At 40.2% G+C, this 16,643-nt stretch overlaps 1 protein-coding gene across 2 annotated transcripts in view; it reads left to right on the plus strand.

The window, feature by feature from the left end:
* Positions 1 to 16,643, plus strand: part of Coro1c (coronin 1C) — an 83,929-nt gene that overhangs the window by 18,334 nt on the left and 48,952 nt on the right. For both annotated transcript variants that reach the window (XM_046464324.2, XM_046464325.2), the window contains exon 2: positions 13,824 to 14,023. In XM_046464324.2, coding sequence (XP_046320280.1) covers positions 13,829 to 14,023 — 195 coding nt within the window. In that variant the 5' untranslated portion in view covers positions 13,824 to 13,828. The remainder of the gene's footprint in view (positions 1 to 13,823; positions 14,024 to 16,643) is intronic.

The following is a 16,643-nucleotide window of genomic DNA, read 5'->3' on the forward strand; positions in this document are numbered from 1 at the left end:
CTTAATTTATTGAAACATTCTAATGAAAAGCACAGTGACTATACATTTTGGTGCTTTATTGCAAATTTACTTATAGTGGCAGCGTGGGGTTCTTTTGGCCCTGTTTTGTAGCACTGGTTAGCAAGTTTGACTTTAAAAAGAAGTTTTTTAAAAATTTGTTTTAATTAGTTACACGTGACAGTACAATGACCTTGACATATCATACATTTGAATCACATGGGGTACAGTGTCTCATTTTTCTGAGTATACAGGTTGCAGAATGACTGGTCATGCATTCATATATATACACACAGTAATAATAATGTCTGTTTCATTCTACTATTCTTCCTATCTCCCCAACCCCTCCCCTCCCCTCCCATCACTTCTCTCTACCTAATCTAGGGTAGCGCTATTCTTTTTTTTTTTCCCTCACATCTTTATACGTGTATTTTGTATAACAATGAGGGTCTCCTTCCACCATCCATGCAATTCTCTTTCTCCCTCCCACCCCTCTTCCCTATGTAGAGGTAATCTTCTTCCCATGTTCTTCCTCTCTTCCCCATTTTGAGTCACCCCCCTTATATCAGAGAAGACATTCGACATTTGTTTTTTTGGGATTGACTAATAACTTTACTAGCATAATCTGCTCTAATGCCATCCATTTCCCTGCAGATGCCATGATATTATTATTTTTTAGTGCTGAGTAATATTCCATTGTGTATATGTGCCACATTTTTTTTTTTTTTTTAAAGAAACATGTACCTTCCTAGCGGAGGCTTGTTTTCATCTGAAAAAAATCTGTCAAAATAGATATTGTAAGAATCATAGTTTATATCAAGATGAAGACTTGGAGTCGAGATAGCCATTAAAAAACTGATTTCCCCTTAATTGTCTTTCTCCTTTAGTTCTCATCCTTTGACACACTGACTGCCTAGAAAATGTCATTACGTCACATTGTCCCTGGAGGAGGTTGTGGAGGTTTGTTTACGGTGAACATGTGAGGGCTTCTGGCCCAGCCCCAAAGGTATCATAGGGCAGTTCTTAGGGCACTATGGGGACTCCTGGAGCCCCAAGTATTTAATTTGCTTGAGATTTATTTTACTTGAGAATCTGACAAAGACTGAATAAGTTACAGGATGAATTCTGTAGTATTTCATTGGTTAAATGACCTCATCACTTAAGAGTTCACTTACATGTATTTAAATTTGAAAATCTATAAGTTTTGGTTCATATGGTATTAGTGATATTATAAACGGTAACAAAATGAATTGTTCATTATTATGTGTGTTATTTCTGGCAGTTTTTAGAGAGTATTACAAACCATAAATGTATGTTTTTGTTATTTTCCTATACTGGGGATTGAATCCAGGGGCATTCTACAACTGAGCTATGTTCTCAGCCCATCATATATGTATTTTTTGAGACAGGGTCTGACAGAGTTGCCGAGGCTGACCTCAAACTTGTGATCCTTCTGCCTCAGCCTTCTGAGTTGCTGGGATTACAGATGTGCCCCACTTCGTCAGGCTATGTAGTTTTTTGGGGGTGGGGGTGCTGAGGATTGAACTCAGGGGCATTCGACCACTTGAGCCACCTCCCCAGCCCTGGATCCAGTTTTTAATCTGAAAAGGTAACTTTATTTTGTGGTACTGGGGGATTTAACTCAGGGACACTTTACCACTGAGCTCCATCCCTGTTCCTTTTTAATTTAATTTTGAGACAGTATCTTGCTAAATTGCTGAGGGTCTCACTAAGTTACTGAGGCTGGCCTCAAATTTGTGATCTTTCTGCCTTAGCCTCCTAAATTGCTGGGATTATATATATATAAATATATATATTTAAAAACATTTTTACTTTGATTTTACTCTTTTTGGATGCCCTACTTGTAATGAGAAGGCTCTTTGGAGCTGCTGCTAAGAGGTGGTAAGTTTTCTTTAACACCAAAGAGCTCAGGGAAAGCACTACCACCATCTTGCACAAGTCAAAATTTAATGCTTCTGTTGTTGTGTCCTCATATCTAAAACAGTTTTAAATTCAGTTGATGTCAAGTCTTTTGATTCCATCTATTTGTCTCTGTTTCCATCAGGACTGTCACTTATGGCCTGGATGAGTGCACTAACTTTCCAGAATCCTTTTAGAGGCTCCCAACCTACACATCCATTCTGTACTTGCTTTTGAAGAGACTTTTTAAATGTAAATCTGATTCTGCCACTCACATTTAAACAATTTTCTATGGCTTCCAACATTTTGCAGGTAAAAATAAGATCCAAACATGGCCTAGAGGACCCTGTGTGATCCAGTATGACTGACTTCCCAGCCTTGCCCATCTTCGTCATTGGGGTTACAGCCTCTTCTAGGCTTTGTTTAGTAGTCTAGGTTCTGAGTAGTGTGCTTGCTTCCCCCCCACCCTCACTGCCCCGCACCTGCCCCCTTCCAATATTGGGGGTTGAATCCAGGGACTTGTGCATGTTAGGCAAGCTGTCTGTCACTGAGCTAAATCCCTAGCTCCTTTTATTTTGAGACATGATCTTGCTAAGTTGTCAGGCTGGCCTCAAACTTACAATCTTTTTTGCCTCAGCCTCTGTTGTAGCTGGGATTATAGGTGTACAGCACTACCGTCAGCTAGTGTTTGCTCTTGATAAAGACTCTTTTTGGCCAATTAACTTTTTAAAATTTTGTACTAGGGATTGAACCCAGGGGCTCTTAACCACTAAGCCACATCCCAGCCCTTTTATATTTTTTATTTTGAGACAGGGTCTCACTAAATTGATTATGGACTCCCTAAGTTGTGAGGCTGCCTCAAATTTGCAGTCCTCCTGCCTCAGCTTCCAGGCATGCACCACCACACTCCACTTGACCAATTAACTTCTACTCATTCTTGGTTTTCATCTTAAGTATCACTTCTCTGAGCTAATTCTGTTCCCCTGATTTTTGGTTCTGATCCCTTGTGTACTTCTTCATCCCAAAACTTGTTTCAGCAGCACATTGACATTTGTGTGAATACTTGATAATGGTGTTTCTCCACTGACTGGGAGCGCCATGAGAGTAGGGGCCAGAACTGCTTGCCTGTTCACAGTTGTGTCTGTATTGTCTAGTTTGGTGCCAGGCACATGGTCAGAGCTTAATACAGTTGTCAAATAAATGAATGAGTAGAATTAAGAATCTATTCATCATTACATCTGAGTATATGTGTTATTTGTATAACCCTGTGGATGTGAGTAATTAATTTGGTTCTCAGTGTGTGTGTTTTATTAGGGGTATGTGGATTATGTTAGTCCCTATATCAGTCCGTTTTCCATCACTGTGACAAAATACCTGAGATACTTAGCTTATGATGCAGAAGGATTTATTTCATTTCTTGGCCCTGGGCCTGTGTGCCTGTGGTGAGGCAGAACATGTCAGTGGGGAGTGCATGGTGGAGCAAAGCTGCTGACTTCATGACAGCTGAGAAGGGGTCTGGGTCCTAGCATCCCCTTCAAGAGTCTGCCCCAGTGATCACTTCCTTCCACTAGACACTACCACCTAAAGGTTGTACTGCTTCCCAGGAGCAGGCGCTACTGGCAGGTGACCAAGCCTTTAGCACATTGCCATTAGGGTACATTTTGGATCTAAACCATAACAGTTCTGGTGAAAGAAGAAATATCTATAGATGCCTAAGCTTAATATTGTTGTAGGACCCTAAACCTTATTTTAGTTCTCCCCTTTCAGAGTTGAAGGAACCAGCAATTTGAGGACTAGGGTGATTATAGGTGGGTAGGTAACAGTGTCAGGATAAACTTGTGTTTAATACAACCAAGCCAGCACTTTTCCTGCTTTCCTGTACCATTTCTCTGAAACATTGTGTATGTTCATTTAATCTATTTAATTCCTACTTGCCCAGGATATGGAGTATTAAGATGACTGAAGGGCTGGGGTTGTGGCTCAGTGGCAGAGCGCTCACCTAGCACGTGTGAGGCCCTGGGTTTGATCCTCAACACCACATAAAAATAAAATAAAGGTATTGTGTCCACCTACAACTAAAAAATAAAATATTAAAAAAGAAAAAGACGATGACTGAAATTCTTAATAGAAGGTGTGATTTTTTTTTTTCTGTTTTTTTTTGGGGGGGACATTGCTAGTTTTGCCTATGACTGGCCTTTTGAGGGTTTTCATAAAAATGTCTTTTTAAAAATTTTTATTTTTTTAAAGATTGAGAGTCCAGTCATTTCATTTCCTAGTGTAAGAGGATTGCCAGAGAATTATTAAAATTTTATTCTAAGAGAAACCACATCTGACTAGTGGAAAACAGACTTAGCAAGTTTGGACAGTCTCACAGTGTTGTGTGTGTCTTTTTTAACCTGTTTTTGATAAGAAAAGTAGGTCATCAGTGTAGCAAGAGTATTTCAAAACACTCATGGATTAGTTTTTAAGTGAGATTGCTGGGTCACTCGTGTCTGTAAGAGTTCTTCATTTGGCTTGAGAACTCTTGGGGTTAATCTGGCTCTTTGAATTGTCTCCTGCTCTTTGGAGAGATGCAGAGTCTGTCTCCTGTGTGCACCTTAGGGAGTCAGCTGCAGCCTCAGATGGTTTTCTGTGGTGCCATAGTGCTCTCTGGGGCTTTGAGATGGAGGTTTCTTCAGCAGTCCTTCTTCAAAGCTTCAGGGATGGGAGGAAGTAGTTATGTTTATAAAGTTGCTGGTGGTGAGCAGAAGACTGGGAAATGTGACATATCATAAACATGTCATCTTTGCACATTTTCTTTGTAATAAAATATATATATATATATATATATTTCTGGCATTAAAGAGCTAGAGATGTCTCCTAAGGTCTTAGCATCTCATGTTTTAATAATTGCAAAATTTGTCTTATCATTCCTATTACTTTAGGTGAGTTACAGGACCAATTATGGTATCTTTTAGTTTAAAAACAAAAGGGTCTTTAATCTAGGTATGAGAGAGTGGATTTTAGTCATCAGGATTGTCATGTGTTGCTGTTTGTGCTCATTTCATTTCTTATCAGATATAATTTTCAACAGTTATTTTTGTAGTTCCATGTTCTACTCTTAATTATCAGTGAGGGTTTATGTTTTTTGTTAGATAGTCTCTAATTTCTCTTTGTAAGAAGTTCCTAAAGTGAGTAGTAGCAATATGGGTGGGAATGGAGAGCTCAGTGGTAGAATGGTTATCTAGAGATGAGGCCTTTGATCCCTAGCATCACCTCCAAAAAAAAAAGTCTCTAAAAAGTGCTGATTGTAAAATGTATGAATTCTTTTCTGGCTCAGAGGAAAGAGTGCTTGCCTAGCATGTATCAGGCACTGGGTTGGATCCTCAGCACCACATAAAAATAAAATAAAGGTATTGTGTCCACCTACAACTAAAAAAATAAATTTTTTCTCATTTGTCTCAGTATATTTGAATTTTTTTTTTTTTTTGAGAGAGAGAGAGAGAGAGAATTTTTTAATATTTATTTTTTAGTTTTCGGCAGACACAACATCTTTGTTTGTATGTGGTGCTGAGGATCAAACCCAGGCCGCACGCGTGCCAGGCGAGTGCGCTACCGCTTGAGCCACATCCCCAGCCCTATACTTGAATTTTTGTAGCCAGTTTCTGTATTTTTATTTTTCCATTTTTACTCACATTTATAAAATGTAGGCAAATTAAGATTTCATATTTAAAAATTGTACAAACCAGCCAAGTGGGACTGTGGGCTGTTGAGGTGGCACCCCCTGAAGGAGCTCTAAGTACCACTATTGACCCACTGGGGGGAGGTGAGTTGTGTGTGTGATGGGGTTTTAATTTTGAAAAGAACAGAATTTCATGGGGTGAGAAGTTGAACTGCCTAGTTCTTGGTGGTTCAAGGTCACTGTTTCTCTTTGAAAAGTTCTTTCCCCTTGGGCTAGTCACGTAATGTCTCTGGGCTGAAAAATGAGGAGCCTGGAATTGATGAGCTTTGGAACCCTCTCTGTTCTGGGTTTCTTTGAGACCTGGGCCTGGACACTTAATGGTAGTTCTTACTTACATTTTCTTGTCTCTTCGTTTCTAGAAATAGTAAAACAATTATATTGGATTATTGAATTCAATAAGGCATTATAATGGATAAGTCTCATTCTTGTCATTTTTATTTTATCTATTACCTGTTTGAATAATGGGATGAAACTACTTAGAAGCTTTCATGAGTGTGAATTTCCCTCCACTTTTTCTTATCACTCTTGGTGTCATGATAAATTGAACCAACACCCAGGCTTTTCCATAGCAGTAGTCAGTCAGCTTAAGTGGTCAGCAGGTCATGTCAGCAGCAGAGTGCAAGCCTCTTTCAGCCATAGCTGCTGTTTTTGAGGAGTTCTCTCATGTATCTGACATTTTGTTGTGCTTTGTAGCAAATGTTGCATATGGTCTTTGCTTCTTTTTAAAATAGCTTCTACTAAAGAGAGTAAATAAAGCCCCCTTATTTTTTCTTGGAATTTCTCATGTATGAATCTGTAAAGAGTTGGATGCCATAAAAATGTGTGATTTGTTAGGAGAATTCTTTGAGTGTCAGTGGTGGATTTTGTTTAAGCAAATTTGAAAAAGCTCAGTCATCTTGTATCCAGAAATGATGAATGTTGAATTTTATATTTAATCCCAGTACCTCCCATGTTTGCTTGGGATGTCTGCTCTGGTGAATATGTATTCTGTGTAGGCTCACATATTATTACATTTGTATCTTCTTCATTTTTGGTCCCTACTGAAAATTTAACACAGGGGTTCTCTACCACATCCCCAGCCATTTTTATTTTTTACTTTGAGACAGGGTCTCATCAGTTGAAGCTGGCCTTAAACTTGTGATCCTCCTGCTTTGTCTCCGAGTAGCTGTTACAAGTATGTATCATCACACCTAGCTTACATTTCCACCTTCTTTAAAAGGAATTTTTAACTGTTGGCATTGCCTTTTTGTTTTTAGTTGTAGATGGACACATTTTTTCCTTCAGGCTTTTAAATATTCATCTTTTATTTATTTTGTTTTGTAGAAATTAAACCTGAAAGCTGAATCTAAAAACTCATATAGGTATATAAAGGATCTACAATAGCTGAAACAATTCTGAAAAAGAGCAGTGATGGAGACTTTCCTTACAACACCCTTATTTATTTATTTATTTGATGTGGTGCTGAGATCAAACCCAGTGCCTCACTTGCACTCCATTCCCAGTGCGAGGCAAATACTCAACCTACCATGGAGCTACAGCCCCAGCCTGGCATTGTCATTTAAATAGCTGAGTTTAGAACATTTATCTACTTATCTGCTTTCCTACATACCTTCTATTAAATAGACATATGATTGCTTCTGCATTAAAAAGTGCTTACATAAAAGCAGCAGCTTAGAGAGAACATGCCCTGGTCCTAATGGGACACTTTGGAGTCTCTTTTACCGTGTTTGCTGCTGACTGAGATAACATTCTAAGCCAACTGAGCACTCCACTAATTGACAATCTAGAATGGTCTGGGCAAATGTGCAGAGCAGAATTTTGCTATTCCTAGGGGTTTTCCTGTATGTGTTCCTAGCAGGATGCATTTCCTTTCATATGAACCATAGAAATACATCTGCTGGAATCTTTAAACAGATAATTTCTCAATAAACAGGAAAATGTCAAAATTATGTTCGCTTTTTTATGAAATTGATGGAAGTAGGCTGAAAAGTATAGCAAACAATATTTACTCAGGTGTTTTAAATATATTTAATTTGATGCCATTATGATATAAACACTGTCTTATCTAATTTTTTTTTCCAGCACATTTCCTGTATGGTGCATGAGGTAAAATTTCTATATGTAACTCAGCAGTACCATAAGAAGCATGCCTTTATAATCTCTTAGAGGTAGATTATCAACTGACAGTAAGATGAAGATTTTTTGTTTAAGAGTGATTTTAGCAAACTTTCCTCTGACACAAAAAATAAGCCCTTAAACTGTACTGGTAGATCTTATTTTTACTGGTTAAGAGGCTTACCTAACATGTAAAGAAAATTATTTTTTGTTTCCTTAAACGTCAGGTATTGTGAATATCAGTTATCAGCTTAGATTTTTGGAGCTGAACGCAGTGCTTTATTTGTTTATTAAAATTTTATTATGATAGTTCCTGGACGATCTATACCTAATCCAATTCTCTATTTTGGTCTTTAGGATTACTGAGAAACTTGGGCAGGGAGACAGTTGTCCATATTTCTAAGATAGAGGATTCATTTACTTATTTAGTAGTAATGAGGATTAAATCCAGAGGTACCACACCACCAGCCCCTTAAATTTTTTTTTTTTTTTTAAGACAGAGTCTTATTAAGTAACCAGGCTGGCATCATATTTTTAATACTCCTGCCTCTGCCTCCCGTATTGCTTGAATTATGGGCATACAACCCTGCGCCTGGCTAGGATAGAGGTTTTGACCAATCCCCAGAGAGAACATCTCATAGTCGAGCCTGTGGGTTTTTTTGTACCTCGGATTGAACCCAGGGGTGCTTAACCACCAAGCCACATCTCCAGCCCTTTTTATATTTTATTTAGAGACAGGGCATTGCTGACTTGCTTAGGGCCTCACTAAGTTGCTGATACTGGCTTTGAACTCACGATCCTCCTGCCTCAAGCCGCTCGAGTTGCTGGGATTACACCTTGAACTTATTCTTCATGGTCTTTTAAAGGCATCTCAGTTTTTAATTTAATAAATCCTGTTCTAGAATTGTGCCAGTTTTAATAGATATGTGGCTAGAATGTTAAGTTGCATCTTATAAGGGCTTCGGTAAAAACCACATTGCATTGTTTTCTATCTAAATGAGTTTATTTTGAAATTTGTGTACATTTCTTTGATTTGCTTTATGAGTGACTTATTGCTGCATCTCACTATTTTTGTTACTGAGATGGTGCTACAGTTACAAAGAAAAGGCCCTACTCAGTTTTAAGAGTTTAAACTTGAGAGGCCTCATGAGCAGGCAGCTTCTCCAAGGTTGAACTGTTCTCTGAGAGGACAATTGAAATTGAACCTAGCATGTCCTAGGACTTTGTGCCTATTGTATTAGCTCAGAATTTTTTTATTTATTTTTGATATTATTGAAAATTAGATTCCCTTAACAGTCTTTAGTTTTGGGGGGATTCTTTAGTTTTGTGGTTTAATCAGTCTGGGATGGAACGTCTAATAAAAGAACACCCATTAAGATGCTGTGGTATATTCCTATTATCCCAGCACCTCGGGAGGCTGAGGCAGAAGGATCTCAAGTTTAAGGACAGCCTCAACAATTTAGCAAGATGCTGTCTCAAAATTAAAAAGGACTGGGTTTTGTGGTAAAGCACCCCTGGGTTTATTCCTCAGTACTTCTGGAAATAAAATAAAAACACCTAAATTTGGTGAGATGACATCTTAATTTGGAAATTATAGCTTCACATTTTTAAAAATTAATTATTGCAACAGTAATACCATTTGACAGTGTAGACAGCCTCTTAAGAAGAAGGGAGCTGGGTGTTGTGTTGGATGCCTGTGATCCCAGCGACTCGGGAGGCTGAGGTAGGAGGACTGCAAGTTCCAGGCTAGCTTCAGTAACTTAGTGAGACCCTGCCTCAAAATAAAACATAAAAGGGAGACTAGGGATGTAGTTCAATGGTTAAGCTCCCCTGGGGTCAGTACCCAAGACCCAGGACCAAAAAAAAAAAAAAAAAAAAGAAAGAAAGAAAAAGGAGTTCTTGTTTGTTTGGAATGTTTTGCCCAATGAATAATCAACATTTGATTCTTTTGCCATTGTGAATAATGTGAACATCTGTGTGTACGTATTTGTTTGATTACCTGTTTTCAGTTCTTTTGAGTATATACCTAGGAGTGGAGTTGGCTGAGTCATATGGTAATTTTGTGGGATATATTTTATTTTTATTCTCATTTTTTAGTGGTACTGGCGATTGAATCCAGGGCCTTGTACATACTAGGCAAGTGTTCTACCACTGAATTACATCCCCATTATTTTTATTTTGAGAGAAATTCTTGCTAAGTTGCCCAATCTTAAAGAATTGTCAGTCTTCCTGCCTCAACCTCTGGAATAATTGGGATTACAGACATGGCAACCATACCTGGCTAGAATTCCTTTATCAATTGTTGGATTTGTTTTGCTAGTGTATCATTGAGGATTTTTCCATTCATATTCATGAGAGATGTTGGTCTGTAGTTTTCTTGTGATGTCTTTGTTTGGCTGTTAAGGTAATACTGGCCTTATACTCCTGTTGATACTATTCCCATGGTATTAGGAATAAAAGTGGACTTTGCCCTCTTCTTTACAAATCACACAATGTAAAGGTGGGGGCAGGCAATGTAGTACATTATTCAATTGGAGAAACTGGATGAGGGGGATCTGGGATTTCTTTGTACTTGACTTGCATATCTTTTTACTTATGTACAAAACTATGTTAAACTTTTTTCATGGAAAAATAAAACTCACGCTACTACAAAAAAAAATACTGGCCTTATACAATTCATTTTGAAGCCTTCCCTCTTGGGGAGGGGTGGGGAGAATTTGTGAAGAATTGGTGTTCTGTAAATGTTTGATAGATTTTAGTGGTGAAGCCATTTGGACCTGGCCTAATCAGGTATTGGTTTAATTCCTTGTTTTGGGTATCATTCCCTTCATTTTATAGATAAGCAAACTGAGGCTCAGAGAGGTTAAGTAATTTGCAACAAGTGGCAGAGTCCAGTGTTTTATGTTAATTACTAAGATGAAAACAGTTGGCATTTATTGCATGATTAGTTTTGTGTATCTGACTGTACTGAATGCTATGTCATAGTAATCTATTGCCACTCTGTTGCATCACCAAGTGCTCACTTAATAATCACTTCAGCTTTATATACATCATGCCTACATTCTAATAGAGAATCTGACATGGAGATTCAGTGACTTGCTCTAATGAACCATGGCCAGGAAGTAAACGATACAGCCTCACTCAGGAGGCTGTCTGCTTCTGCAGTTTGCTCTCTTAATTGCTATTCTCTATTATGTGCCTGGAGGGCCTGAGACATTCTGTGCAACAAAAACAGCTGTGTCACATGTGGACAGCTGAGCCCAGAGCAGTTTTGACCTTGGATGGGAATGGGCTCACACTGGTCTTCAGCTGCGTTTCCACATGTCTGATTCAGCACAAAGCTGGAAGCATTGGCGCCTCCACCCCCTTTCTCAGCTCTGCAACTAACATTCTACTTCATAATTGTAACAAAAGAACCTCTCTATTATTCTACCCAGATGTAGTTAGGGTGAAAATAAGTTGTCACTATGCATGATGTGGAAATGATTTTTAGGGCATTTTAGTAAGTCAACCAGCAGAGTTGTGTATTATCTTTCAAAGAAGATCATCAGCATTTTTTCACATTTATTTTAATCTTGTGGGGTTAGATGGTATCTGGTTCATTTCAGTGAAGAAGAAAAAATGTCTCTGTTTTTCAACGTAGAAGCCTTCCTCTAATTTCCATTCACATTTTAAAATGCTTTAAAAGCTGACCTGATACCCCTGTGGGTAGAGGGGCCCTTTGAGTGGTGGACCTTGTCACTAAGGTGAAGTCTGATATCCTCCTGGTTGAGGTCTGGTTGTTGGAGTGAGGAGGAACAATGGGCTGGAGGCCTCACTACAGAACCAGTGTGTCAGTGTGCCTCTAATGCGCCAGTTCCATGACTGCCCTGGAGGGAGGGGATCTGGGTATCGAGCTTCTCTTAACTCAGACTTTCAGTCAATTCTGTCCTTTCGAAACAGTTTCTCTTCTGGGTGTCCTGGGAATTCACCGTGCGCCTTGGCTTCTCTTCCTGAGACAGTCAGCTGAATGGTGGACACACACATGCACTGCAACTTTGCATTTTCCAAGATTTTGTTGTCACATTTGCCTTCTTTCAGGCTCCTTTCCTGTTCTATTGACCTTTGGTATTTATACTTCTTTGGTTCTTTTATTGTCACTTTATTACTGCTTATTAGGATTTTTAGGAAGGTGGTGAATCCATTTTATATTTCTGTAAATTAACTCTTCATGTCTTGCTTAATTTTTCTATTGGCTTTTATTTGTATAAATTCGTAAGAACTTTTTATATATGAAGGATATTGACGCAGACACAGTGCAGTCCTTTTTCTTCCTTGGTAACTTACTTTATTGCTGGTAGGGATTCCAGCGTTTATAACCTGCAGGTGGCTGTATGTAGGGAGATGGCATCTGAGACCAGCTGGTTGTTCGCCAGCCTCTGTATGGATGTGCTTTCCTTCTGGTTTTCACCACCTCATGGACTCTGTCTTACCTAACTCATTTTCGAGAAGGACCCTGGCCAGATGTAAGCATGTCATTTGCCATCCCCTCTACCGAGTACTCCAAATGTATGGTCCTGGGTGTCAGCCGGAAAAAGCTAGCAACAACAGCTGAACTGAGGAGCACGGGTGCTCAGTTTGCCTGCCAAGGGCCTATTGCCTCAGCCCAGCCACATGCCCCAGTGCTGGAGAGAGGCCACTTGTGCACATGTCTTGGAAGGGTAAATGGAAGCTCTGGCGAAAATAAATGCTCTCTCTTTGAATTTAGCATTGGGTCCAGGGCCATGAGGAAGGGAACCAGCAAAAGCCCGCCATGTGCCAGTGGCATGCGGGACAGGTGCTAGCTCTCCTGCGTATGTGGGGGTCTGGTTTTCAGCTGAGTTGTTGATTTGCCATGTTCCAGTTCCTCATAGGTCTTATCCATGTTCCTAACCAATTTGAACAGAATGTCGCATGGCCGCAGGTAGGAAAATTACATCAAGTGCAGTCTAAGAAGCCTTGGTCAGAGCTTTCAATGCACGTGTGTACCAGGCTGTCCAGTGGAATCTGGAGTCTGAAATGATGCACCTGGAAGCTGAGCAACCTGGCTTTGTCACCCCCACCCTCATTCCCTGGTTTATTGGGAAATGAGTATGGTGAATGATAAACTCTGATGTGAAAACCCATCCTGGTTTCATTTCTCCTCAGAATGGTTCCTGCATTTTTCATTTCCTCCAAGTGCTAACAGTCATGTCATTCCAGTTCTGGTTTGTTGTCACAGCTGCCTAGGCCAGTACCTAGTTAGCTTCTTCCTGTCTAATTCCTCCACTATGCTACTGCCAGACTTACGGTCATCCTAAACATGGCTTTGGTTGCTTTACTTTTTTTGAAATACTTCTCTTTCTAAGACCCATTGGGCTGCCTTCCCCTGCCTCCCTCTTCTCACCATGTGGCCCTCAGCTCTAGGCAGTTTGTCCTGAGTTGCTTTGATTATTTGCCTGACTTAAAAGGAGGTTAGAAAGCTCTTGAAGACAGGGTGGTTGCTTCTGTCTCTAGAATTCTCCACTGTGCCTAGTTGGTCTCATGGAAATCCTGGGAAGCAGGCACACTTTTCAGACAGCAGAGTGCTGATGTCTGGGGAAAATGTTTAAAAACTAAAAAATTACCTTGGCAGACTGAGGAGAAAGCCACGAAATCAAAGCTTGTTTTTGGATTTTCTTCAGCTCACAGCTACCAGACCACTTAACTTGGGAGTTTTCATATCTTTGAAAGGGGTGAGGGTTGGAGTGATCATCCATCATTTCCCACCGAGTCATGAAAAACTAATTTTCCTTCATTCTTCACTTTAATCTTTCTCCTGAAATTAAAATTGATGAGCTGCTCTGGATCTTGGATTAGGAATTTTTCATTTCTTTGTAATTCTTTCCTTGACGCATTTTACAGTTTTCTTCGGGTATGTGCTGCTAAAGGAAATTTGGATTTGCAACCTGGCTATTTTTTTGGAGAGCAAACAAAATACCATACCATTTTGTTTTTCTAACTTGGGGCTTTATTTTTTTTTTCATTTGTAAAAGTTTCAGTTTGCCACATAATTCTTGCTCTTCTTCTACAGACACGATGAGGCGAGTGGTACGGCAGAGCAAGTTTCGGCATGTATTTGGACAAGCAGTGAAAAATGACCAGTGCTACGATGACATCCGAGTTTCTCGTGTGACCTGGGATAGTTCCTTTTGTGCTGTTAATCCCAGATTCGTTGCCATAATCGTAGAAGCGAGTGGGGGTGGAGCATTCCTGGTGCTCCCTTTACACAAGGTGAGTAATGTGACTGCCTGTTCTGGTAGACACCCTCTGGTAGTCTCTGTGTTTTCTCAGTTCACCAAGAATTGTGGGTTTGCTGAGACTGGTAGGCTCTGATGCAGTTGAAGTTAGTTTTACCTGCCTTACTAACCGCATCGGTTTTTCTCCAATACAGATTCATTCAGTGGAATGATGACCTCTATTCTGAGCATGCCCTTTATGCATGAAGATCATGATAATGATCCTATGAGAACAGGATAGGAATTTTACGATTTGGTTTATAATCATCCCCTTTTCACAAAAGATTTTATTTTGGAGAGTAATTTTTAAAGTTATAGGTTTAAATGGGTAGATACTTGTAAGCTAATGTTCTCTCTCTCTTTTTTTGAAATCAGGAGGGCTAAGACTTTTTGGTTTTTGAATAGTAAATGAAATAAGATCTCAAGAAAACATTCCAAACAATGCATATTTTAATTCTGGACAAAAATAAGCATAAATTTGGACATAAGCATAGAATTTAAACAGTGTTAACAGTAGTAGAAATAGCTCTGGTGGGCCGTGCTGTGGCCCCGGCAGGGGGCTGAGATCCCGCAGCCCAGCCACCGCTTGGCTTGGGTGCCCGGGCCGATCGCCATGCGGAAGAGCCAACCCAGGTGCGTGGTCCAGCGGCTGCTGCCCCTTATCCAGCATTCAGACTCCTCAGTGCACAGTCGGGGGGTGGTAGGAATGCTACGGAATTGCTGCTTTGAGCACCAACACCATGAGTGGTTGCTTGGGCCTGAAGTCAACATTATTCTCTTCTTGCTACTGCCCCTGGCTGGGCCTGAGGATGTCTCGGAGGAAGAGATGAACCGGTTGCCTGTTGACCTGCAGTACCTGCCACCAGAGAAGCAGCGTGAACCTGATGCCGACATCCGCAAGATGCTCATTGAAGCCATCATGCTGCTGACAGCCACTGCACCTGGGCGGCAGCAGGTGCAGGATCAGGGAACCTACCTGACCTTCAAGAGCTGCATAGCTGGGAACCGGAGCCTGATGTGAAAAGCTCATCCAGGTGCTAATTAGAGATGAGCCAGAATGTGGCATGGAAAACCTGCTGGAGGTGCAGGTGCCTGAAGTCGTGGAACCACAGCTGCATCAGCTGGACCGAGAGCAGCAGGAGCTGGCCCAAGAGCCAAGGGTGGAGGGGACTGCACCTACCTGAGGTCCTTTCAGCATGGCAGTTCAGAGCCACCTTTGCCAGACTTCCTAGACCAGACCTGCCTATAGACCTTCAAATCCCCTGTGCCCTGCTGAGAAGCAGAGCTATACTTAGGCTAGAGTGAATGCTCAGTAAATGTTGGAGGGTTGAGGACACTTCCCCAACCCTATGTCCTGTTGATACCAATAAGAATAAAGGTTGAAATAAAGCCCGCCAGGCCCTGTGCCACAGCGGCCTTCACATGAGGCAGATAAGTGGTGGCCAGTGGAGCCATGAGGAACCTGTTCTCAGGCAAAGTGGTGGGACTTGACAGAAAGCATTGCAAAAAAAAAAAAACAGTAGTAGAAATAAAGAATCTTGACTGAGAGTTGTTTTGTGTGTACTTCAACTTCAGTGGGCTTCCAAGTTCTCTTTTTCTTACTTAATCCTTTATTCAAGAGAGCCCACTTGAAGGTGGAAATAAAACAGGAATTTTTATTGGCTATGGTGGTGTATGCCTGTAATTCCAGTGACTCAGAAGGCTGAGGCAGGAAGGTCACGAGTTTGAGGTTAGTCTTGGCAACTTAGCAAGACCCTGTCTCAAAATAAAAAAATCAAAAGGGCTAGTGATTTTGCCCAGTGTGAAAGTGCTCTGACTTAGATCCTCAGTACTACAAAGGAAAAGTAAGGATAAGAATTTTGTGCATTCACTGACTGTTTATGCATACTTTATTAGCAAATCTTAAAATTGGAAATAACAGTAGGAAAAAACTATGAAGAAGGATGGAAAACAGTTGTTTTCTGGTTAGTTCAGAGGAGCAAAATGAGTTTGGTGGGTCCTGAGCTCTGGTGATAAGGGCTCGGTGCTGCTGACTTGCAGATGTTGAGCCACATTATAGCCGTTGACGTGGAGGGGAAGTGAGCCTCCCAGATGGCCCCTCTGCATCTGAGCTGCATACGGTAGGGTGCATGTCATCATAATGGATCACGGGATTCTGAAAGTGGTCACAACAAAGTGGATTTTCTTTCAAAGTATTGTTTCCCATTATATTTTTTATGCTTTTTCCCTTGGGAAAATTTTTGGTTTCCTTGTATTTTTCTCGGGAATGCTCATGACTAACTTGTTTTATTTTAACATTTGTATTTTACTTTAGTGGCTGGATTGATGTGATATTATTCAATAGAATAATTTCTCTACAGAGGTTGGGAGATGGATGTCTTTGGGGGGAAATTTTGAAAATATGTGTTTCCAAATGCATCTCCTTACTCTGGTATAAGGTTAATCTTTTCATTAAATTGAAAATTTCCATTTCCTTTTATTTTTGTGGAGAAATTTTCTGTTGAATGACAAATAACCACATTATTATACCTGTACTTAACCTAATTTTGAGGTAGAGAGTTGAACTAAATGACATTTGCATTTGTATCCACAACTTTTTAGTTTATTCCTTCATT

Source organism: Marmota monax, unplaced genomic scaffold, assembly GCF_021218885.2.
Source record: "Marmota monax isolate L192 unplaced genomic scaffold, Marmota_monax_Labrador192_F-V1.1 WCK01_AAM20220418_F8-fsc00269, whole genome shotgun sequence".
Lineage (NCBI taxonomy): Eukaryota > Metazoa > Chordata > Mammalia > Rodentia > Sciuridae > Marmota > Marmota monax.